Source organism: Erythrolamprus reginae, chromosome 8, assembly GCF_031021105.1.
Source record: "Erythrolamprus reginae isolate rEryReg1 chromosome 8, rEryReg1.hap1, whole genome shotgun sequence".
Lineage (NCBI taxonomy): Eukaryota > Metazoa > Chordata > Lepidosauria > Squamata > Dipsadidae > Erythrolamprus > Erythrolamprus reginae.
The window spans coordinates 58,270,153-58,293,044 of NC_091957.1; the positions used below are offsets into that span (position 1 = coordinate 58,270,153).

The 22,892-nt window shown below is 48.2% G+C and overlaps 1 protein-coding gene across 1 annotated transcript in view; it reads left to right on the forward strand.

Moving 5' to 3' along the window:
• LRCH2 (leucine rich repeats and calponin homology domain containing 2) overlaps nt 1-22,892 on the forward strand; it is a 33,145-nt gene that overhangs the window by 3,872 nt on the left and 6,381 nt on the right. The window contains exons 2-15 of the mRNA XM_070760012.1: nt 6,353-6,497; nt 7,970-8,096; nt 9,504-9,609; nt 9,951-10,087; nt 11,391-11,524; nt 11,909-11,996; nt 14,017-14,128; nt 14,273-14,370; nt 14,765-14,832; nt 15,176-15,280; nt 16,894-16,962; nt 19,728-19,776; nt 21,355-21,471; nt 22,365-22,409. Of these exons, the coding sequence (XP_070616113.1) occupies nt 6,475-6,497; nt 7,970-8,096; nt 9,504-9,609; nt 9,951-10,087; nt 11,391-11,524; nt 11,909-11,996; nt 14,017-14,128; nt 14,273-14,370; nt 14,765-14,832; nt 15,176-15,280; nt 16,894-16,962; nt 19,728-19,776; nt 21,355-21,471; nt 22,365-22,409 (1,278 nt within the window). The 5' untranslated portion in view covers nt 6,353-6,474. The remainder of the gene's footprint in view (nt 1-6,352; nt 6,498-7,969; nt 8,097-9,503; nt 9,610-9,950; nt 10,088-11,390; nt 11,525-11,908; nt 11,997-14,016; nt 14,129-14,272; nt 14,371-14,764; nt 14,833-15,175; nt 15,281-16,893; nt 16,963-19,727; nt 19,777-21,354; nt 21,472-22,364; nt 22,410-22,892) is intronic.

Below are 22,892 nucleotides of genomic sequence, written 5' to 3' on the forward strand. Positions count from 1 at the left end.
AGTCCTGGGAAATGGGGTCTTTAACGGCATGCAAGCTTCATGAGAACAACTATATATTTATTTAATTCAACTTCTGTACAGAGACAATATAAATGCAAAACGATAAAAGAGAAGTCAAATTTAAAATCTAAAAAAATTATAAAGCCCCAATTAAAAACTCATAAATTAACCAATCGCGACACGCAGACCAAACATTCATACGAATTGGCCATGATAGTTGTTGATTCATGGCTCCCCCAGGCCTGCCAGCAAAGCCAGGTCTTAGTGGCCTTGCGGAAGGTCAGTAGGGTGGGAGCAGTATGGACATTGCGGGGGGGGGGAGTTGATTCCATAGAGCTGGGGCAGCCACAGAGAAGGCCCTGCCCCGCAGCCGCACTTTGCTTAGTCGACGGGACCCGGAGGAGGCCAACTCTGTGTGCTCTTATTGGTCTCTGGGGGGTTTGTGGCAAGAGATGGCCCCATAGATAGTCTGGCCCTGAGCCGCGTAGGGCTTTTTGCAGCCTCCAAACCCTCTTCAAGGGTAGCCCCACGTACAGCGCATTGCAGTAATCGAGACGGGAGGCGAGGGCCTGAGCGACTGTGCGCATGAGCCTCCTGGTCCAAATAGCATGTCGGCTCAAAGGTGGATGCCAATTGCATGGGGGCAGAGGGCAGGAGCCCCTGGTTTGAAGCTCCTGAGAAGGCCGCTTGTCTAGATTGGTCCGTGGGTGTGTGTGTGTGCAAAGATGGCACACTGGTGGATGTGGGCGGAGAGGTTGCAAGGAGCCCAGGGGCTGTAATAATTAATAATAATAATTTATTGGATTTGTATGCCGCCCCTCTCCGCAGACTCGGGGCAGCTAACAACAATAATAAACACAACTAAAACCCCCAATTATAAAACCAAACATACAAGGGGGTTTGGTTCCCAGGTGTGCAATCCGTTCAGGGCGACAGGTGCAGTTCCCTCAATAATTCCGTTAGGGAGACTTTGGGCCATAATCTCTGCTTGCTGCCCGTCCAGCTGCACCCTCCTTTTGCCTTAATCCTTGAAGCTTTTTCACAGGTCGCAATAAGCCGAGATTGTCACCCAGGATGAGGATGAGAGCCTCCCTTTGTGTTAAGTGACCGAGCCAGACTTTGGTGGCACCAGAGGCGAAATCCAGGCTGGAATTTAGTTTCCCCCAAAGAGAGAGAAGCGACCTTGAACTCCATGCACCCAGCTGCACTCCAGCTGCGGAAGCTCCTTTCCCACCCATGAGCATTGTCTGCCCTGGGAACGGCAACTATTCTCTGTAATTAGAATGCCAGATTTCATTCATTTATTTTATTTATTGGATTTAGATAGATATGCATACAATATATATATATTTGGGACGTGACAGCTGCCTATTTGCTCAGGGTGGATGAATTTTGGAGAGGGACAAGTGTGGGATGTTTTTGCTTTCAAAGGAAACAATGTGCCCGGCCCTTTGCCCAAAATGTTGCTCTTAAGTAGCATTGCAGAAATGGCTGAAATGGGCCATTGGTTGGTGCTGGTCTGCCCTCTGCGTTTCCCAGCCTCCGCTTGAAGGTCCAGTCGGGGGCGATGTGGGAAAGTGCAGAATTGAAGCCCCCCCCCCTTTACTTCTCGGGGATTATAACGCTTTGCTTACCAGCCTGTCAGGTTGCGTTAGGAACGTGATGGCAGCGCTGTTACTAATGTGGGATTCGGTCTGGAGGGAAGGCGAGGGGGGGGCTTCCCTTTGCGCGCTTCAAAGAGGCAGAGGAAGCATCGGGGTCTCGAGAGCTTTGCTGGTGATTGTGGATGGAGAGGTGTCCGTACCTGTCCTGGGGCCGGGCACGGAGGAAGAGGAGCGGAGGGCAGTTCCAGGAGGCTTTGGCAATCTGGGAAGAGCCGCTGGCATCCTGCCCGTTTATCTTTGTTAACTCTGGCGCTTTTAATTTAGCTGCAGTCGAAGGAGGGCAGAAGAAGACCTCCTGGTCCATCTAGTCTGCCCTGATACTATTTCCTGTATTTTTATCTTAGGATGGATCTAGGTTTATCCCAGGCATGTTTACATTCAGTGACTGTGGATTGACCAACCACGTCTGCTGGGAGTTTGTTCCAAGCATCTACTACTCTTTCGGTAAAATAAAATCTACCAACCTCAGATCGTGCCCCCTTGTTCTTGTAATAGGAAAGTGAACACAAGAGCAAGGGGGCACAATCTGAAGTTGGTTGGGGGGAAGGTCAGAAGCAACGTTAGAAAAAATTATTTTACTGAAAGAGTAGTAAAATAAGTAGTTCCCTCTATTTTCTCACGTTGCTTTTGATCTTTCCCCCAACTAACTTCAGATTGTGTCCCCTTGTTCTTGTGTTCACTTTCCTATTAAAAACACTTCCCTCCTGGACCTTATTTAACCCTTTGACATATTTAAATCTTTCGATCATGTCCCCCCCTTTTCCTTCTGTCCTCCAGACTCTACAGATGGAGTCCATGAAGTCTTTCCTGATAGGTTTTATGCTTAAGACCTTCCACCATTCTTGTAGCCCGTCTTTGGACCCCTTCAATTTTAGCAACTCTTAGGAAAGCCAGGGGTTTTTTGTGTGTTGTTCAATCACAGATGCCTCTTTTCCACGGAAGGTTGAGGGGCAAACTGACCAAATCTTCATCTTAATCTGTTGTGGCTGTTTCCCACCATGTATCGTAGCTTTTATTCAGCTGCTTAACAGAGATAATCCCAGTGTCCTTAATGCTCAGAACTTCGATTGCAGAGATCGCTGTGCATGGAATGTCAGTCTTGCAATGCAAAGCCAGCCGAGCCTTTTCTGATTGACATCAGTAATGTGCACATCATTTTTCAGAACTAAAGTCTGGCCATATTAAACAGGCCCTCCCAACAAATCTGCATGTGGCTTGCAATGTTACACACCCTTATTAGGAAGGAACGCAACTGACTCCATGGGACTTTCTCTTGAATTCACATGCACGTGGTGCTGTGCTAAAAATGTGCAGTGTCTCTTTAAATATTTCCCATTAAATATTTGCACCTAAATATATTATTGCTGGTGGTTTATTTTTCTTTCTTAAAGGGGTTTCTGGTTCTGACCCTGGTGGCTCATGGGCTGGGCCCCCTGCAAAGGAATAAATCTGAACTTAATTGGTTGAATGAAAACCCGATCAAGCTAATTAGCCCTGAGCCTGAGAAAGATGCGTTCAGACACGGGCGGAAAGCGTGAAGGCTGCCTCTCCAGGGAGAAGTGCAAAGGGTTTGGTCGACCTGGTGGATCTCGAGTGAAAGATCCAGTTGATCCCTTGATAGCAACCACAAGATACTCGGGGTGTTTATTCTTGGAATCTGCTGGCTCTAGATTTTTGTTCCACAGCTGTTACCTCGGAAACAGCAATAGGAGGATTTCAAGAATTAAGGAATAGACACTGCTCAAAAAAAAATAAAGGGAACCCTTAAACCACACAGTATAACTCCAGGTAAATCCAACTTCTGTGAAATCAAACTGTCCATTTAGGAAGCAAGACGGATTGACAGTCAATTTCACAGACTGTTGTGCAAAGGGAGTATTTATTTATTTAAATGGATTTGTGTGCCGCCCTTCTCCGAGGTACAAAAAACAAGAATCAATAATAGCAATCCAATTAATACATTAAAAACAGTCTTTAAAATTCCAATGAAAAAAGAAAAGCCATCAATATCATTCATTCAACAATCAAACTAAGGCATTCATTGGTCAGGGGGAAGAACTAAGGAACTGCAGGCCTGGGGGCTGAGATGCGTTTTTAAACTCTTCCAGGAGGCGAGGAGGGTGGGGGCAGTGCGAAACTCCGGAGGGAGCTGATTCCAGAGGGCCGGGGCCCCCACAGAGAAGGCTCTTCCCCTAGGTCCCGCCAGCTGACATTGTTTGGTCGACGGGACCCTAAGGAGACCAACTCTGTGGGGCCTCACCAATCACTGGGATTCGTGTAATTGTGCAAATGAAACAATGAGAATATTTCATTCATTCAGATCAAGGTGTGTTCTTCGAGTGTTCCCTTTATTTTTCTGAATGGTCTATTTTCCCAGGCACTTCTGCTTTTAAGCTGCAATACGTCCAATCCTGAAGAGTCTCCTTCAGGCCAAGAGGGAAAATGCAGACTGTCGTGTTTGTCTCATATTCTGCCTGCCCCACAAGGCTCTTGGTGGAGAATGTTTGACTAGGGGGGGGGAGCCTCCCCTAGCAACCTTGTCTCCCCCAGCTGGGTTCTCCTCTCCTCCAGATTTCTTCCTAGCCAACAACCGTTGCATGCAGTTGAATAGACACAGCCCTCTCCAGCAATGGGAACCTCAGAACCTCAGAAGAGCCCTGCTGAATCAGGCCAAAGCCCATCAAGTCCAGCATTCTGTGTCCCACAGTGGCCCCCCAACTGTCCATGGGGATCTTGAGCAGAAAGAGAAGGCAAGACCCTCCCTTGCCCCTCACCCCCAACAAATGGGACCCAAGGGAACCCTCCCTGTCTCAACCAACATAGAGGTGGCACATGGACATCCCTTTCAATCACCACCTATGATCCACTTGGCATCCCTGAATCTGTCTCATCCTGCCTTGAAGCTCTCCAGGCTGACAGCTGTCACGACCTCTTCTGGAAGGGAATCCCATCAACCACAGACCCTCTGGGGGAAGAAATATTTCCCTCTATTTGTCCTCACTTCCTCACCTGTGAGCTTTAGGGAGGGTCCCTCGTCCTAGTATTGGGTGATAAAGAAAATAATTTTCCTCTATCCACCTTTTCTAGCCCACATGTGATTTTATACTTTGATCAAGTCACAACTCTTCAACTCCATCTTTCAAGGCTGAAGAGACCGATGGTTTTCAAATGTCCGCTGAGATCCTTTGGCCCTGCTCCCAGCGTGCCAAGGACCACTGGGACCACTTTCACTGGAGGATGATGATTATTATTATTATCATTATCATCATTATTATTATTATTATTATTATTATTATTATTATTATTATTATTATTATTATTATTAATTTCCCACCGAAATATCTCAAGGTGTGTACCTTTATTAGACATGACAGCATTTCAATAGGAGGGTTAACCCAAGGGTATTTTTATGGCATAAAGTTGTGCGTGTGTGTGTGTGTGTGTAAGATTTCTAAGCCCAGACAAGGCCCCGATTCTTGGTAGGTGAAACAGGGGAATCGCTTCCCTTTTTTCTCCCTGGTGGGGTGAATCTGGTCTGCAGACAAGGAAGAGGAACCTGGGACTCTGGGAAGGATTAATCTGCTTTCTGTGGCGGCTGCGCACGGGACAACAAAGGACACAAAGGGATGAGGGCGAAGATTGCGCGCTCTGCATCCTGCATCTCTCTCGTGCCCGGCGTTCATGCGCTCTGCTTCTCGCTCTGGCCTCTTACCTTCGGGGGGGGGGGGGCCTTTGGAAACCAGCAGGCTTGAAAAGAAAGGAGTAGAAGGGGGCTCTTCCCCAGGCTGGCTTTCTGGGGCTCCAGGTTGCTGGGAAAGGCTGTTGTAAAACAGTAGTAGCAGCAGCAAGCAGATTTTCATAATATGGCCTGTTCGGTGCCGTCCGTGCACACAGAGTGCTCAAAACCTTTTATTTTTTTTAAAAAGAAGATAATAGGACCCTGACTCCACTGAAGAAGGATGATGGGGGTAGGCAGAAATGGAGGGGCCAAAAAAATGAAAAGAAGGACCAGGGGGGACACGATAGCAGCCTTCCAGTATCTCAGGGGTGGCCCCAAAGAAGGAGGAGTCCAGCTATTCTCCAAAGCCCCTGAAGGTAGAACAAGAAGCAACGGGTGGAAACTAAACAAGGGGAGAAGCAACTTAGAACTAAGGAGGAATTTCCTGACATTTAATCAGTGGAATGGCTTGCCTCCAGAAGTTGTGAATTTTACTGGAAGTTTTAAAGAAGATGTTGGATCACCATCTGTCTGAAGTAGTGTAGGGTTTCCTGCCTAAGCAAAAGGTTGGACTAGAAGACCTCCAAGGTCCCTTCCAACACTGTTGTTGTTGTTGTTGTTGTTGTTGTTATTATTATTATTATTATTATTATTATAGTACAAAGTTGTTGGACTCCATTGAGTTTGGGGGACCGAGGGGGCCTTTGCTGGTCTACTGGAGGGGAATGGGCTGTTGGGGCAAAGCAATGGACCATGGTGGATTCTTGACGTCTCCCAGTAGGGCAGATCCTGGTGAGCCTCTGGTTCCACCTGTGGGTGTTGGCTTTGGCCTCCCAGCAGAACGTAACCCTTTCCGACTCACAGCCTCTAATTCCAACCGTAGAATTGTGCAGCTGCCGATTTACCAGTTGTCCGTCACTGTCGTCTTCAGGATGAGCCTTGGAAATGCCTTCTCCTCTCCCTTTTTCAGATCTTTCCAGGAACAGATTTACTGAAATCCCTCCAGACGTGTGGCAGTTTGCACCGCTCGAGACGTTAAACCTGTATCACAACTGCATCAAGTCTATCCCCGAAGCCATTAAAAACCTACAGATGTTAACATATCTGAATATCAGGTAGGTGTGTTTCCCTTGCCCTGGTTTCACTTCGGTGCTACAAAAACATTGGCTGCTCCCTGTAGCCCAGAGATTGCCGGAAGATAAACGTGTATAAGGGAGTCTACCTTGGTTCCCAGTGTTTCTCTTTCATAGTATGAGGTTTGAGATGCAAATACAGTGGCGCCTCTACTTACGGACTTCATTCGTTCCGTGACCAGGTCCTTAAGTAGAAACGTTTGTAAGAAGAAGCAATTTTCCCCATAGGAATCAATGTGAAAGCAAATAATGCGTCCGGTTGGGGAAACCACAGGGAGGGTGGAGGCCCTGTTTCCTCCCAGGAGGTTCCTAGAGAGGCCCCACGGAGGCTTCTCCCCGCCTTCTCCGTCCCTGTTTCCTCCCAGGAGATTCCTAGAGAGGCCCCACGGAGGCTTCTTCCCACCTTCTCCGGCCCTATTTCCTCCCAGGAGATTCCTAGAGAGGCCCCACGGAGGCTTCTCCCCGCCTTCTCCGTCCCTGTTTCCTCCCAGGAGATTCCTAGAGAGGCCCCACGGAGGCTTCTTCCCGCCTTCTCCGGCCCTGTTTCCTCCCAGGAGATTCCTAGAGAGGCCCCATGGAGGCTTCTTCCCGCCTTCTCCGGCCCTGTTTCCTCCCAGGAGATTCCTAGAGAGGCCCCACGGAGGCTTCTTCCCGCCTTCTCCGGCCCTGTTTCCTCCCAGGAGATTCCTAGAGAGGCCCCACGGAGGCTTCTTCCTGCCTTTTCCGCTTACAGTTTTGGAGGCTGGGGTTTGTAAGTGGAAGAGGCAAAAAAATCTTGGCCACCCGGTTCTTATCTAGCAAAGGTCTTAAGTAGAGACGTTCTTAGGTAGAGGGACCCACTGTATTTCAGTCTCGGCTTCCAGGAGTTTGGTGAATACTGAGAAGGCCCCGACTGGTCTTGCCTCCCGGTGGGAAAGCAGCTGAGCTGCCCACAGAGCTGGAGAGCAGCCTTTTTTTCCTCCTGGGTGGAAGGGAGGCCGCTCCGTTTCCTGGCTGCTGCTCTCAGGTCCAGTGTGCTGTATGTCTGGCTTAGAGGTGCCCAGGGCCTCCTTCCCCACCGGGCTGCACAGGAGGTGCAGAAAGGGGAAAGTACGAGCTCTATACATGATTAGCAGCAGAGGAGGAAAATTAAAAGCAGGAAAGCTGCCCCTCAGCTCCACAAAAAGTATTCAGGGAGGAAGGGGGGGGGAAACGTGGGAAGAGTTTAGAAAGACTTGTTAAACCCCCAGCCGTGAAGATTTTGTAGATGTTGATTCTGTAGATTCCGCTTCCGTGTATATGCACTGGGGCTGGGAAGGCTGTTTGGACGTTGTAGGCCTGGCAACGGAAGAGCCAAACCCCGAGTCCTTTCTACGTGGCTTTAATGGCTCCTGCATCCCTTGAAGTATGGACAATTCAGAGCTGCCGGAGATTAACACCCCCACCCCACCCCCCGTGTCTTCCTTTCTCCCCAGCCGAAACCTCCTATCCACGTTGCCAAAATACCTATTTGATCTGCCGCTGAAAGTTCTGGTTGTCAGCAATAATAAGTTGATGTCCATTCCTGAAGAAATTGGGAGGTCCAGAGACTTAATGGAACTGGTACGTGCCGTTGCTCTGTCCTTCGTTAACCTGAACGCGTTTGGCTTCACTCTGCTTTGTCAACACATTGAGCTGCACCTGGGTGGAAATAAATAGTTGCCTAGAAGAGTTAACGGACAGGCCTCAAGCTTTCCAGTCTGGTGGCTCCAAGTTCATAAATCTTTATCTATCCTATCTATCTATCTATCTATCTATCTATCTATCTATCTATCTATCTATCTATCTATCTATCTATCCATCCATCCACCTTTAAAGGTGGTAACCAACACCTTGAATTGCATCTGGAGATCGACTGGTAACCAATGCAGCTCGCGTAGAGTTGGAGTAATGCAGGTGTACCGCAGTACGGCCACTATCACTCGCACTGCTGCATTTTGCACCCGCTGAAGTCAATGTTGGCTTGTCTCGGGGCGTGTGTGTGTGAGAGAGGGAGAGAGAGGTATTGTTGAGTTAGTTTAACCTCGTGAATGCCTCGACATGTCCTTGCAGGTTTTGGGGAAGATTTTTGCAAGTGTTTTGCTCTTGTTTTCTTTTTACGGCTGAATGAGGAAGCGTGTGTGGCCCAAAGTCATAAGAACCTAAGAAGAAGAGCCCTGCTGAATAGGGCCCAAGCCCACTGGGTCCAGCATTCTGTGTCCCACAGTGGCCCCCCAATTGTCCATGGGGATCTTGAGCAGAAACAGAGGGCAAAACCCTCCTTTTTCCCTGACCCCCCAACAAATGGGACTCAAGGGAACCCTGCCTGCCTCCACCAACATAGAGGCGGCACTTGGGCATCCGTTTCAATAACCACCTTAGATACACTTGGCATCCATGAATCTGTCTCATCCTGCCTTGAAGCTCTCCAGGCTGACAGCTGTCACGACCTCTCCTGGAAGGGAATCCCATCAACCACGGACCCTCTGGGGGAAGAAATATTTCCCTTGGTTTGTCCTCACTTTCTTACCTATGAGCTTTAGGGAGAGGCCCCTCGTCCTAGTATTGGGTGAGAGAGAAAATAATTTTCCCCTCTCCACCTTTTCTATCCCCTGCATGGTTTTATACCCTTCGATCAAGTCACCTCTTCAACGCTTCCGTCTTTCAAGGCTGAAGAGACCGAGGTGTTGCAACCTGGTTTCGTAAGGGAAGGGCTCCATTTCCTTGATATCTGTCATGCAGCTGGCTTCATGCTTAAGGTGTGGCCAAAGCCCACATCTCTTGATTTCTGGCTACATCAGAGAGATGCCTTTTGAGACCATTTTCCTTTGAAACCAAAATCTGTTTTAAGAGAACCCTCCTCCTTCCCCTTCTGGCAAAACAGGCCTTTCTCTCTCCGAGAAGCACCTTCCCTTGGTTAAACCATTCAGCCGGTCAGAAAACGCTTGTTTAACCTTTGGGCCTTCAGCTTTCTCCTGTTTGCTACCTTAGGACATCAGCTGCAACGAAATCCAGGCCCTTCCCCAACAGATCGGGAAACTGCACTCCTTAAAAGAACTCAATTTAAGAAGAAACAATCTCCACATGTTACCTGAAGGTAAGCAGTTGTCCATCTTCTTCCAAGCTTCCTTGGAATCCATTTAGACCAGGGGTCATTTAGACCTGGTGGACTTCAGATCCCAGAATTCCTCAAGCCGGCATGGCTAACAAGGAATTCTGGGAGTTGGAGTCCACGGGCTATTGAGAGCAGGGGTCTCCAGCCTCCGCAACTTGACGACTGGTGGACTTCGGCTCCCAGAATTCCTCAAGCCAGCATGGCTAACAAGGAATTCTGGGAGTTGGAGTCCACGGGTCATATAAAGCGGCCAAGATTTGGAGATCTTGGATTTAGACCCAGGCCTCGTAATGCCTGAAGGCCACTCTCTTCCTCCTTTACAGAACTAGGAGACCTTCCTTTGGTCAAGCTGGACTTCTCCTGCAATAAAGTCACAGAGATCCCCGTCTGCTTCCGGAAACTGCGACACTTGCAAGTCATCGTTCTGGATAACAATCCGATGCAGGTCCCACCTGCCCAGGTGTGTTGATCCCCCCCCCCCTTCTTCGGTTTCGAAGTGCAGTGGGGACTTTGGGCTTCATCCTTCGGTCAGCTGTTCTGTGGAGGAAAGGGTGGGTCCTGTCATCAGAGGGAAGCCCCTTTTCTGCCCGGTGCTTTCTGTGGTCCCCTAGGGGCAGGCAGAGTGGGCTCTCCTATCGCATGTGGATTCCTGAGCTAGCATGATTGGCTCAGGGATTCTGGGAGTTGCAGTCCACACGTCATAGAGAGCCCACTTGGCCCAGCCCTGCCCTAGGGGGGTTCTGTCAGGCTCTCTGGTAGACTCCTCCCACAAATGCACAGATACAATTTCAGACACACACACGTCTGAAAATTCAAAACAATGTTCTTTATGATGAAAATTCACATAAACTAAGCCCTCTTTTGGGATAGCAAAGAGCACTGGTCTCCAAACAAACTGGTAATTTGTACAAGTCCCTTATCAGTTCTGTGAGACTTAGCTTGCAGCTGTGAGGCAATTCACAGTCCTTCTTTCACAAAGTGAAACACACTTTGCTCTGGTTTAGTTTCAAAGCAGGGAAAAATCAGCACACAAAAAGTTCAAGTCAGTAAAGCAGTCACGAAACACAACGGTCAGATAATCCTCCACAATGGCCAAACCCACAGGCTGCTCTTTATAGCAGCCTCACTAATGACCACAGCCCCACCCAACCACAGGTGGCCTCATTTTCTTTGATAATAATCTCTCAGTTGTTGCTGCCTATGCATCGCTCTCCGCATGCGTGGCTGTATCATTAACTCTTGTTCTGAATCCAAGGAGGAGCTAGATAATTGATCTCCTTCTGAGCTGTCTGCCACACTCTCCTCCTCCCTGTCACTCATGTCTTCTTGGTCAGAGGAGCCTTCATCAGCAGATTCCACCGGGGGCAAAACAGGCCTGCAGCATGTGGATGTCTCCCCCACATCCACAGTCCTTGGGGCAGGAGCTGGGCCAGAGCTGACGACAACAGGGGGCAGCCGGAAAGAGGCCGCCCTGTGTTCCTGGGGCCCTGGAAGGTCTTTTTCCTGGAACCCCTGGAGCTTCTGTGCCAAATCGGCCTTGTTTCCTAATTCACCATCTCCCTGCATGAAGTTGGCGAAGGGGTTGGGCTGGGAAGTTGGTCAGTAGTTTTGGGAGATTTACGTGAGGCTGTTCTCAGTCAACACAAGCACTCACTCTCGCACACAGACACCTGAAAGGCAGCGGAGGGGCTCCGGGGGATTCCTTGCCCACCTGTCTGGCTCCAATGTTTGTCTTGCTTTCTTTCCTGTCGGTTTCTTCCCAGATCTGCCTCAAGGGCAAAGTGCACATTTTTAAGTTCCTGAGTGTCCAAGCATGCCTGAGAATGGACAAGAAGCCCGATTCCCTGGACCTGCCCTCCCTGGGAAGAAGGGTCCCTTCTCAGCCGCTCACCGACAGGTAAAAAAAGCTGCCTTTCCTGCTCAGAACTGACCATTCGTGATGGCTTAACGAGTCCGTTCGGAGTCCCACGCCAGGAACTTCATCCGATGCGCCATTCCTGGCCAGAACATTTCTACTCAAGGAGAAGTCTGCCCTCTGCTGGCAAACCACCTTCATTGCATCTTTAATCGGAAGGGGAAGAAAACCAGAGGGCACCTTCTCTTGGGCCAATAACTTTGGGGGTGGCTTCATTTCCCCCTCTCAGTGTCCTGCCTCTGGGATATCTTTGTTCTTTGAGGAACTCAGCCATTCCCTCCGTCTCTTCTTACTGCTGCAGACCAGAGTAGGGGAACTGGAAATTGCTTTCCTGGTGCACGTAACCCATGTTCTTCTCTGTTACAGTATAGAAGATTTCTACCCCAATAAAAACCACGGCCCAGACTCTGGAATTGGCAGCGATAATGGGGATAAGAGACTGTCCACAACGGAAGTAAGTCGGCTCTTTTTTAATGTAAAGAAAGACATGGGTGTTTTTTCTTTTTTCATCAGTTTTGGGCTGGAGATTCATTCTCTCTCTCTCTCTCTCTCTCTCTCATAATTGTCTGACAAATCTTTGTAGTTCATTGAATTAACTTCATGTGTTAGACCAGAGGTCTTCAAACTTGGCAACTTTGGGGGGACCCAGGGGAAGAGCCTTCTCTGTGGCGGCCCCGGCCCTCTGGAACCAACTCCCCCCAGAGATTAGATTTGTCCCACCCTCCTTGCCTTTCGTAAGCTACTTAAAGCCCACCTCTGCCACCAGGCATGGGGGAATTAAGATTCCTTCTCCCCCTAGGCCTTTACAATTGTATGCATGGTATGTTTGTATGTATGTTTGGTTTTTTATATTAAGGGGTTTGTAATCATTTTTAGTATTTATTGGATTATTATTGTACATTGTTTTATTATTGCTGTTAGCCGCCCCGAGTCTCCGGAGAGGGGCGGCATACAAATCCAATAAATAAATAAACAAACAAACAAACAAAGAAAGAAATTTTAAGACTTGTGGACTTCAACTCCCAGAATTTCTGGGAGTTGAAGTCCACAAGTCTTAAAGTTGTCAACTTTGGGGACCTGTGCATGAGAAGTCATGCTGCAGCACAATGAAGTTGTGTACACCAGGCTTCCCTAATCTGGTGGCCTCAAGTGTATTGCGACTTCACAACTTTCAGTTGTTTACTTGCGCAGGAATTTCATCAGCACCACTGTTGAGCAAGTTTCTTGAAAATGGCACCTTAACTTTCGTTACAGATTTGATAGCAAGAGAAAAAAAAGAAAAAAACCCATCAAATTTCCCTGAATTTTTTTCTTTCATTTGTTAGGCGCATGAAACTAGACCCAACTGAAGCATTTCTGGATGTGTTGTGAGTTGTGACAACTATTGACTAACTGAATGAATGTCTGGCTTGGTTGCGCCATGAAAGACACAGGGGCAGCGTCTTCCCAGGACGGCTCCAATTGCAGGGGGTCCAGCAAACTTGGAAAACAGGGAAAACGGCGGTTCGGGAAATATCAGGGAATTTTGAAAAAATCAGAATAAATCAGGGGAATAAAACAAACTATTAAAATGTTTAAAAGTCAGGAGGAAAATCGTGTAAAACAACAACAACAAACAGATCGCACTGCCTGGCAGAGTCAAGCAAACATGAGCATAACTGTGGCAAGAACCTGCTTCCTCAGCTGCCGATGTTTCTCCATGGCTCAGCCGTTTGGTATCACGTCACCTACGACTGTGGCCTTAACTAGATCGCAAGGGACAGGGAGATGTCAGGGAATTTCAAAATGCTTTTCCCCCTGGACCCCCTGCAATTGGCATCTTAGCATCCCATGGATCTTCTCGGGAAATGGTTTGTTTATTTATTTTATTTATTTTATTTGACTTCTGTGCTGCCCAATCCCGAAGGACTCGGGGTGGCTCACTACGGTATAAAATTACAAGTAACAATAACAATAAAGAGAAGTCAAATAAAAACAAACTAATCTCTAAAATCCTAATTAAAACTTAAAGGTAGTTCAACAATACACGTGCTAGTCATTCATAACGATTCATATACATGGACAAGCTAGTAGTTGATTTCTGTAACGTGTGTCCTCAGAAAGACAAACGCAAAGTTTAGGAAATGTATTAATAGTCAGTATAATTAATAGAATTAAATAAAGCACAATGGGAGTGTTATAATATTCGATATATAAAACATTGGACATTAAGATGAGATGAGATCAAATAATTAATAAGCTTGTATATTTTTTAATAATAATATAATAATAATAATAATTATTATTATTATTATTATTTATTAGATTTGTATGCCGCCCCTCTCCGAGGACTTGGGGGGCGGCTAATGTTAGCAGAAAATATTTGTACCCTGACGACACACGGGTTAATGGAAAACGGATTGTTTATATAAAAAAATTATTTTTAAAAAGAAAAATGCCAAGGATTTGTGAGGTTCTCCCTGGTGTTTCCTCAGCCGTCCGATGACGACACGGTCAGCCTCCACTCTCAGGTGTCGGAGTGGACAAGGGAACAGACCCTCCGTAACGACAATCCGTTGCTAGGGAACAAACCCGAGTTGCCTAAAGGTAGAATCCTGCACATCCAGGGGGTTTTGGGGAGGAGGTCGACACGTCTTCACGTCTCAAAAGTTAGAGACAGAAGCTTCTACACCTTCGATCTGACCACGTGCAGCATCTCTCCTTTTCCCTGTTTTTTAATCCACTCTCCAGACCCCGATGTGTGTGATTACCTGGATCCCAGCTCAGAGGATGTGGCTGCGTGTGACCAAGGGGATCCCCAGACTGGATCATCCGTCTCTTACATTAAGGTAGCCACGTCTTAAAACTTACACTGAGTCTCGGTGGCGCAGTGGTTAGAGCGCAGTACTGCAGGCTACCTTTGCTGATCACCGGCTGCAGGTTGAATCTCAGTAAGCTCTCGAGGTTGACTCAGCCTTCCCTCCTTCCCAGGTGGGTCAAATGGGGACCCAGATTGTTGGGGGTGAGAGGCTGACCCTCTAAACCGCTTACAGAGGGCTGTCAAGCACTGTGAAAGGGGAATATAAGTCTCAATGCCATTGTGGTTGCTATTAAAAGTAGCAAGACAAAGTGAATGAGTCGTGGAGACTTTCTAGATCTAAAGTGAAAGGAAGTGACTCCTACACACACTCGCCAACATCCTTCCTCCCCCCCCCTTCCTCTACCTCCACTGGGCTGTGTAAGGAGCGAGGAAAGTCAGCGGAGAAGGCGCAGAAGAGTGACCGACGCGAAGATTGGCGAGAGGAGAAGAGGTGGGTCCCTGAGAGTGTCCCCCCCCCCGCAGGGGTCTACTGTAGTGGTTCTCAACCTGGGAGTCGGGACCCCTTTGGGGGTTGAACAAAGACCCTGGGGCGAAAAGACAAATCCCCCCTGGTGTTAGCAACTAAAGCTTCTATTCTGGCTCCTTGGACCAATCGGGCGTTGACAGTGGGAGTGTCCTTCTGACCTTCCTGCCAACCAGCTTCAAGCTCTGTTGGGAGAATGGGCGCTAGACTTATGGTTGGGGGTCACCACAACAAAACCCTATCTTTATCCAGCGAGCAATATGGATTTGATTGATTGATTGATTGATTGATTGATTGATTGATTGATTAGCATTCGGAAAGAAAAGGCGCTGGCAGAAGAAGAGGACGACCTGAAGGAGGTGACGGACCTGCGGAAAATTGCAGCCCAGCTTTTGCAGCAGGAGCAGAAGAACCGGTACGAAGCTGGGGGGTGGGGGTTCCAGGGGAAGCCGGGGGCCTCGATGGGGGCCTCCCCTGACCCACTGTCCGTAGGGCATCTTGAAAACGTGTCCCATCCAACCTGCAGCAGGATGGTCTGAAAGGAGAGAAGTTAGTTCAGGCCAGAGGTTTGCCAGGTTGGCTCTTCGTGTGGACTTCGACTCCCAGAATTCCTGTGCTGGCATGATTGGCTGGGGGAATTCTGGGAGTTGAAGTCCACAAGTCACAGAAGAGCCAACTTGGCCTGCCCCTGGTTTAGGCTCATTCTCAAATAGGCCCCTGGGTCCTTTGCTGAAATGGCCTTTGCTCCCCCTACTCACACAGCTGCTGGCCTCTTTGGAGGATTCTCCTTCACAGCTTCTTGTCCTCCTCCTTCTTCTCCTGCCTTAACTGTCTTACCCTCTCCTCTTTCTCTCTTCCGCTGACTTTACTAACGGCTTCCCTGTCACTCTTCGCGGCTCCCTCCCTCCACCTTGGGCACGAATCCAGACGGAGGCCCCTGAGCTATAGAGCTTCCTTCAGTGAGAAGCTCTTCCAGAGGACCAGGGTGGCTGGACGCGCTTCAAGGTACTTGGGACTCCAGGCCCGGGGGTGTCACACCGTCGTGCAGGAGACCCAGCCCATAATAACCCTCACCTACAAAAAAATATTGGTCAAATTGAAGGGGTCGAAAGACGGGCTACAAGAAGGGTGGAAGGTCTTAAGCATAAAACTGACCAGGAAAGACTTCATGAACTCCATCTGTAGAGTCTGGAGGACAGAAGGGAAAAGGGGGACATGATTGGAACATTTAAATATGTGAAATGGTTAAATAAGGTCCAGGAGGGAAGTGTTTTTAATAGGAAAGTGAACACAAGAACAAGGGGACACAATCTGAGGTTAGTTGGGGGAAAGATCAAAGGCAACATGAGAAAATATTATTTGATGGAAAGAGTAGTAGATGCTTGGAACAAACTTCCAGCAGACGTGGTTGGTAAATCCACAGTCGCTGAATTTAAACATGCCTGGGATAAACATAGATCCATCCCAAGATAAAATACAGAAAATAGTATAAGGGCAGACTAGATGGGCCAGGAGGCCTTTTTCTGCCGTCAGTCTTCTATGTTTCTATGATGTTGTTTAAAGAAAAGAAGAGACTTATTGTCCAGACATTGGGGGGGGGGGGGTGTTTGTCAGTGATTCCCTGAATGACCCTGCTGGTCAGCTGGGAAGACCCCTGCTCTCAGTCCTGCCGGGCTGGATGGAAGACATTCAGCCCCCCCGGCCACTCTTCTGCCCCGACTAGGGTGGGATTCGGTTCGGACATTGGCTTCTCACTTCTCTCCCCCTTTCCTGCCCCACTCCTGGTTCCAGACTGTCTTTTCCCTGCTGCTCTTCCGCCCGTGGCTTTGTTCCTTCTCGAGCTCCTTTTCCAGCTCCTCGCCACCTCGGGACAATTTGGCCAGGTTAAAGGCCAGGGCAGGGCAGCCCAGGCAGGGGCTTCCCTGGGCAGTGGGGGGAGTGAAGGCTGCAGGAGCTGAGCTGACCATCAGACCTGTGGCTTCTCACGTGGGCCTGTGTGTCGTCTGATGCCATTTCTCTTGTTTTTAGGCTTCTGAACCACTCCACCCCAACAAGCACAAGAAACCGACCAAAACAGGCTGCGGACACAGAAAAAAGGTGTGGAGGGGGCTTTATGGGGGGGAGGGGGGAATAGAATAAAACCACCTGCAAATTGTACCCAGGTCTCTCCAACACTCCCTGGTCTGCACTGGCTGCCCATCGGTTTCCGGACTCAATTCAAAGTATTGGTTGTGACCTACATGGCATCGGGTCAGATGACCTCCGGGACTGCCTTCTGCCACATGAACCCCAGTGACTGGTCAGGTCCCACAGAGTGGGCCTTCTCCAGGGCCCGTCAGCTAGACCAGTGTTTCCCAACCGTGGCAACTTGAAAATATTTGGACTTCAAAAGGGGAATTCTGGGAGTTGAAGTCCAAATAGCTTCAAGTTGCCAAGGTTGGGAAACACTGGTCTGGACAATGTCGCTTGGCGGGGCCTAGGGGAAGAGCCTTCTCTGTGGGGGCCCCAACCTTTTGGAATCAGCTCTCCCCCCCCCCGGAGATTCATACTGCCCCCCACTCTCCTCTGCTTCCGCCAGAGTCTAAAGACTCATTTATGTCGCCAGGCTTGGCCCGATTAGATCTCAGCCCCCTGCCCAACAAATGATCGTATGGTTGCTGTACGCATGGGTGCGATTGATTTTAATATAGCTAGGAATTTTAAATAACTTAAATTATTAAATTTAAATTTAATTTTTAAATTTAATTGGGTTGAATTTTATACGTTGTGAGCTGCCCCGAGTCTTCGGAGAGGGGCAGCATTGAAACCCAATAAGTAAGTAAGTAAGTAAGTAAGTAAATAAGGAAGGAAGGGAAAGAAAGAAAGAAAGAAAGAAAGAAAGAAAGAATAAATTTGTGAACCTGTTGTATGGAAAGCCGCCCCGAGTCCACGGAGAGGGGTGGCATATAAATCTAAATAATAAAATAAATAAAAAATAAAAGGTTTTGCAGAGGGGAGCGAAACCTGGAGGGTTCCCCTTTGAAAACTGCCCCCACCGCAGGGAATCCGGAGGGGTGAGGTTGGTGCAGCCCCCCCGACCTTTCCAGAAATCCCGACACCCACGAATCATCTGAATAAGGTTTTGCTGTGTTTAAAGGAAGCAGGTTTTCAGGGCGTGGGGCTGGCAGGAAAAGGTTTGGTCCTCTAGGGGGGATTTCCTTCCGCCCCCCCTCTCCTTTGAGAGCCCCCCCCCCTTTAACAATTCCTGTCACATTTCAAGCCCTTTTCTCTGCTTTGGACTCTTTGACCAAACAATTGCCGCTGCTGCCTTTCGCTCAGTTTATTCCTGTAGAGCAGGAGTCAGCAACCCACAGCTCTGGAGCCACATGCGGCTCTTTCCTCCCTCTGCTACAGCTCTCAAAATACGTGTCACAAGTTCCAATGTGCAGCACCTGCCAGCATGCAATTCATTGAGGTTTTTAAACCCCCCCACCCCCCACAGATAAACCCAAGAAAAGAAAAAGTTCCAGAAGAAAACAGAATCTTTTAATTCAACTATACATGCCAGTTTTGTGGCCACTCAGGAAACAGTGACGCACCGGAAGAGTTTTGTGGCTCCCGGTGTTTTCTTTTCTGTGGCAAATGGCTCCCTGAGTGTTTGAGGTTGCCGACCCCTGGGCCGTGGAAACGCGCCTGTGTTCCACCTTTCCAGATCTCTTGGAGTCCCAAAGAGAAGCAATGACGCGAAAGTAACGTGGACTGAGTGGTGTTTTTCTGTGGCTGAGCTCTCCCTGTGGCTCCATAATAGAAAACGTTAGGCTGATTGAAGCTGGGAAGAGGAGACGTTGGCACTGGGAGGCCGTGAACAACCCTGGGGGGCCCTAGGGCAGTGAGAGCGAACCTATGGCGCGAGTGCCCCAGGTGCCCCGTGGAGCCATGTCTGCTGGCACGGGAGCCGTTGCCCTAGCTCAGCTCCAAGGGGCATGGGTGTACCGGCCAGCTGATTTTTGGCTTGCATGGAGGCTCTGGGAGGGTGTTTTTGGCTTCCAGAGAGGCTCCAGGGGGATGGGGGAGGGTGTTTTTACCACCCCCAGCTCCAGGGAAGCCTTTGGAGCCTGGGGAGGGCGAAACATGCCTCCTGGACCCACCAAAACTTTGGAAACAGGCCATTTCCAGCCTCCACATGGCCTCTGGAGGGTGGGGAAAGCTGTTTTTGCCCTCCCCGGGCATTGAATTATGGGTGTGGGCCTTCTCACATATGTGATAGCGTGCACGCAGGCTTTTTCGGTACCCAAGGGAAAAATGGTTGGCCATCACTGCCCTAGAGAGACCCCGAGACCCCCTCAGTCTTGAAAGAGAGGAAAGGGAAACAGCCACGTCTCCCTGAGGTCACGGCTGAAGAAATGCAGGACTCTTTAAAAAAAGGAAAGACTTCCTTTACTGCAAAGGTTTTAAAATTTTATAATTTCCCACAGCGTTTTGTGCTTTTCTTTAGGGATTTTTTTAAAAATGTGTCCTAAAATTCATAGGCTCTTGGGTTGTAAATACATTTTGAGAGTGTTTCGTGTCAGATTAGAAATTGGCTAGAATAGAAATTAGAAACAGAATTGTAAAAGATTATTATTTTTTAAATGCATGTAGGAAATTGTAAATGTTTAATGTTGTTTGTATGGTGTTTATGTGTTGGTATGTCAAATAAAATAATAAAAAAAGAAAGAAATTGGCTGCCTTGGTCCCGGGAAACTCTGAGAAAAATTGCACATTTAAGAAAGAAAGAGAAGGAAGGAAAGAAAGAAAGAAAGAAAGAAAGAGATGGTGGTGGTGTTTTTTTTAAGCTAACAATTGTTATGTTTTGCTATATTTTATTTCCTTTCCCTGGGCAGCCTTTCTGCGGACGAAGCAAACTCTCCCTCCTCCCCCTGCAGCTGGCAGGTAAGGCAGCCGGGCGGAAGGATCCTGCGTTTCTCCCTCCAAGGGTCCCGTGTGTTCGTGGCCAACGTTTCTTGGGCGGCTCTTGATAGCTTTGGTGGCCCACGAGCTGCCTCCGCTTGTTGAATGTGCGCCGGGGACCAGATAATTGGATGGGATTCCTTTGCTGCGCCATCTGTTGTGCTGTGCGGTGGCTGTGACAGCTTGCGTGGCGTTCTGCCGTTGGGGAGCATTGGAACAGCTCCGCTCAAATCCTGATCATCTTGCTATGGGGGAAGCTTGTCAAGTCCAGCAATTTCTAATGAAGAAACGCAACTCTAAATGCTTCAGTTTGCTTTGTTTTGCTGGAGATACTTGCCGTATTTTTCAGAGTATAAGAGACATCAGAGTATAAGAGGCCCCTCAGTTTTGAGGGAGGGAAATAGGGAACAGAATCTGGCTAGCATCCTTGGTCTGGTCAGCTTCAGCACATTATTTTATCCCCTGGTTAGGACTTTTAAAAAAACTTATTTGGGGAGAGTAACAATGAAAGAGCTTGCAAGTGAGTAAGAGTTGGGAACATCGTTAGCACCTGGGAAGAAACAGTCGGAGCAAGTAGAGCAAAGGAAAAAACCCTGCAAAGACTTAGGGCTTGGAAACCATTCTTCACAGAGAGCAACAATGAAAGAGCTTGCAAGTGGGTAAGAGCTGGGAACATTGTTAGCAGTTAGTTAGGGCTGGGGAGGGGCAGGGAAGCTACATTCAGAGTAGAAGGCCCACCCAAATTATCAGCCTCTTAGGGAGGAAAAAGGTGCGTCTTATACTCTGAAAAATACGCTATGCCTTTTCCCCTTGGCCACTTAGTGCCCCAGGCAAAATCAACCATTGTCCGGTCCCAGACATGAGATCTTCAGTGGAAATTCCCACAGATTTCAGTATAACGTTTCGCAAGCGTGTGAATTCATGAATTGCATCAATATTCTATCGGCGAATAGGCAGATCAATATATGGAACAATAGATCACCTGGTAACTTAGTTTCTCCTGCAAATGTCTGTCCTTTGATGTAATTTATTTATTTATTAAATTTGTATGCCGCCCCTCTCCGTAGGCGGGGTGGCTCACAACAGTAATAGAAAAACAATGTACAATACAAATCTAATAATAATAATAATAATAATAATAATAATAATAATACTACATTGAAGCAGAATTAAGCCTTGCCAGCTGCCTAAACGCCCTCTGCACGTGTTTCCATTCCATTTCCGCGCTCTGCAAGGGCTGCTCCTGGTCTTGATTGGAAGTGGAAGCTCTTAATTGCCCTGGAGCAGGGGGGGGCAAAGTGGCCTATGACCTGTGGACTTCACCCCCCAGAATTCCCCAGCCAGCATGATTGGCTCAGGGATTCTGGGAGTTGAAGTCCACATGTCCCAGAAGAGCCGGGACTCTCCTGCCTTCTGAATTTTATTTATTTGTTGGTGGCAAAGAGGCTGGAAGGCCAGCTTGGAAAAGCGCTGCTCCTTTCATCAGAGGTGTGGGGAGGGGAGGGGGTCCTGATAGACATTAACAGATCCAGCACCTTACAGGGCGTTTTATCTTTGCAGTCCTTGGAAAACCAGAAGGGCCACCTGGACGGTCCTCGCTGGCCGGAGATGCAGCCGGTCATCTGGCAGAACGAGGAAAGGCGACGGAGCAAGCAGATCAGGAGGGAGTATTTCAAGGTAGGAGCCCCCAGCCCCATTTCTTCTCTCTCTCTCCCTCTCTCCCTGCCAGCTCCCCAAATATCAGTCTAAGGAAAGAAAAAAACCAATTTCTGCCAGTCTCAAAAACCTCCGGAAGCCACTAAGGTTTATGTTTGTGATTATTTTTCTTCGCAAAAAAACAAATTAACAGAATAAAAACTTTTAAAAGAAAAAGAAAATTGGTGAGAAAGGAATAGAGAAGTGAAAAAGAAATAGTAGGGAAAAAAGACAAAATACACGGCTCAAAAGAAATAAAGGTAACCCTCCAAGACCCCATCCTAGATCTGAATATTATTTCACTGAAAGAGGGGTAGATGCTTGGAACAAACTTCCAGCATGCGTGGTTGGTAAATCCACAGTCACTGAATTTAAACCTGCCTGGGATAAACACATATCCATCCTAAGATAAAATACAGGAAATAGTATAAGGGCAGATTGGATGGACCAGGAGGTCTTTTTCTGCCATCAATCTTCTAGGTTTCTATGTTTGCAAAGGCTTGAGATATGCAGGGCTGCTTTAATAGGTGGACAGCGTAAAACCAAGGATGCCCTTCTAGGGGGAATACGTTGTTTGGAGAAATGCAGCTGGGATGATTAGGGGAATATGCACCAGTAAACATTTCTCTCTAGAGAGTTTGTCAGTCATTCAGTTCTTCCTCCGGTCAGCCAAGTCCATTTTGTTATCCTGGCTACTGGAGCATAAGCACTGCCCATTGCCTCTTGACCAGCATTTTAAGCCCCCAAGCGAGCACCCTAAGACGGCCGCCATGCCAAATTGGCCCCGGGTCTCTGTCTCGGGTGGACTGGCCAGGGGGCAGCACAGGGTTGAAGGGATTAAACACACATGACAGGCTTCAAAATCTCTTTTACAGTACAAGTCTTCGCGGAAGAGCTCCAGTGGGAACGAAAACGACGAGGTGAGTGAGGCGTCAAAGAGAAAATGAGACTTAATGGTGGGAATCAAGGATTCTGTAAGATCCTTCTTTAAATTCTCCGTCCATTTCCCTCCCCACTTGAAGAAATAATGGCTGAGCATAATTTATGTGGGCAGCCCACGGATTCAGTAGGGTTTAGAGCCTACTGAGCATTGAGACTCCCGAATGTCTCCCTTGGCCTGGACAGGAACCGGTCTTTAATTCTCTCTTGGGTCTTCCAGGGCTCTGCCCTGTTTCTAACGTTGGTTTCTGTGGAATTGGGAGCTGCCCTGGGATCTGCAGAAGGAGAGATTAGGCACATAGCAAATAACCAGGCATAGGAATAAGGAAGATCTTGTCTGCGAGAAATGTAGATATTATCCCCAGAAATAATCTAGAAGAAATGAGGGAGGATCAGGGGGGAACTGATTTTCTCACATTTTAAAAAAAGGCTTAAGCACAGAACAAGCTACGTAAGTTCAAGCA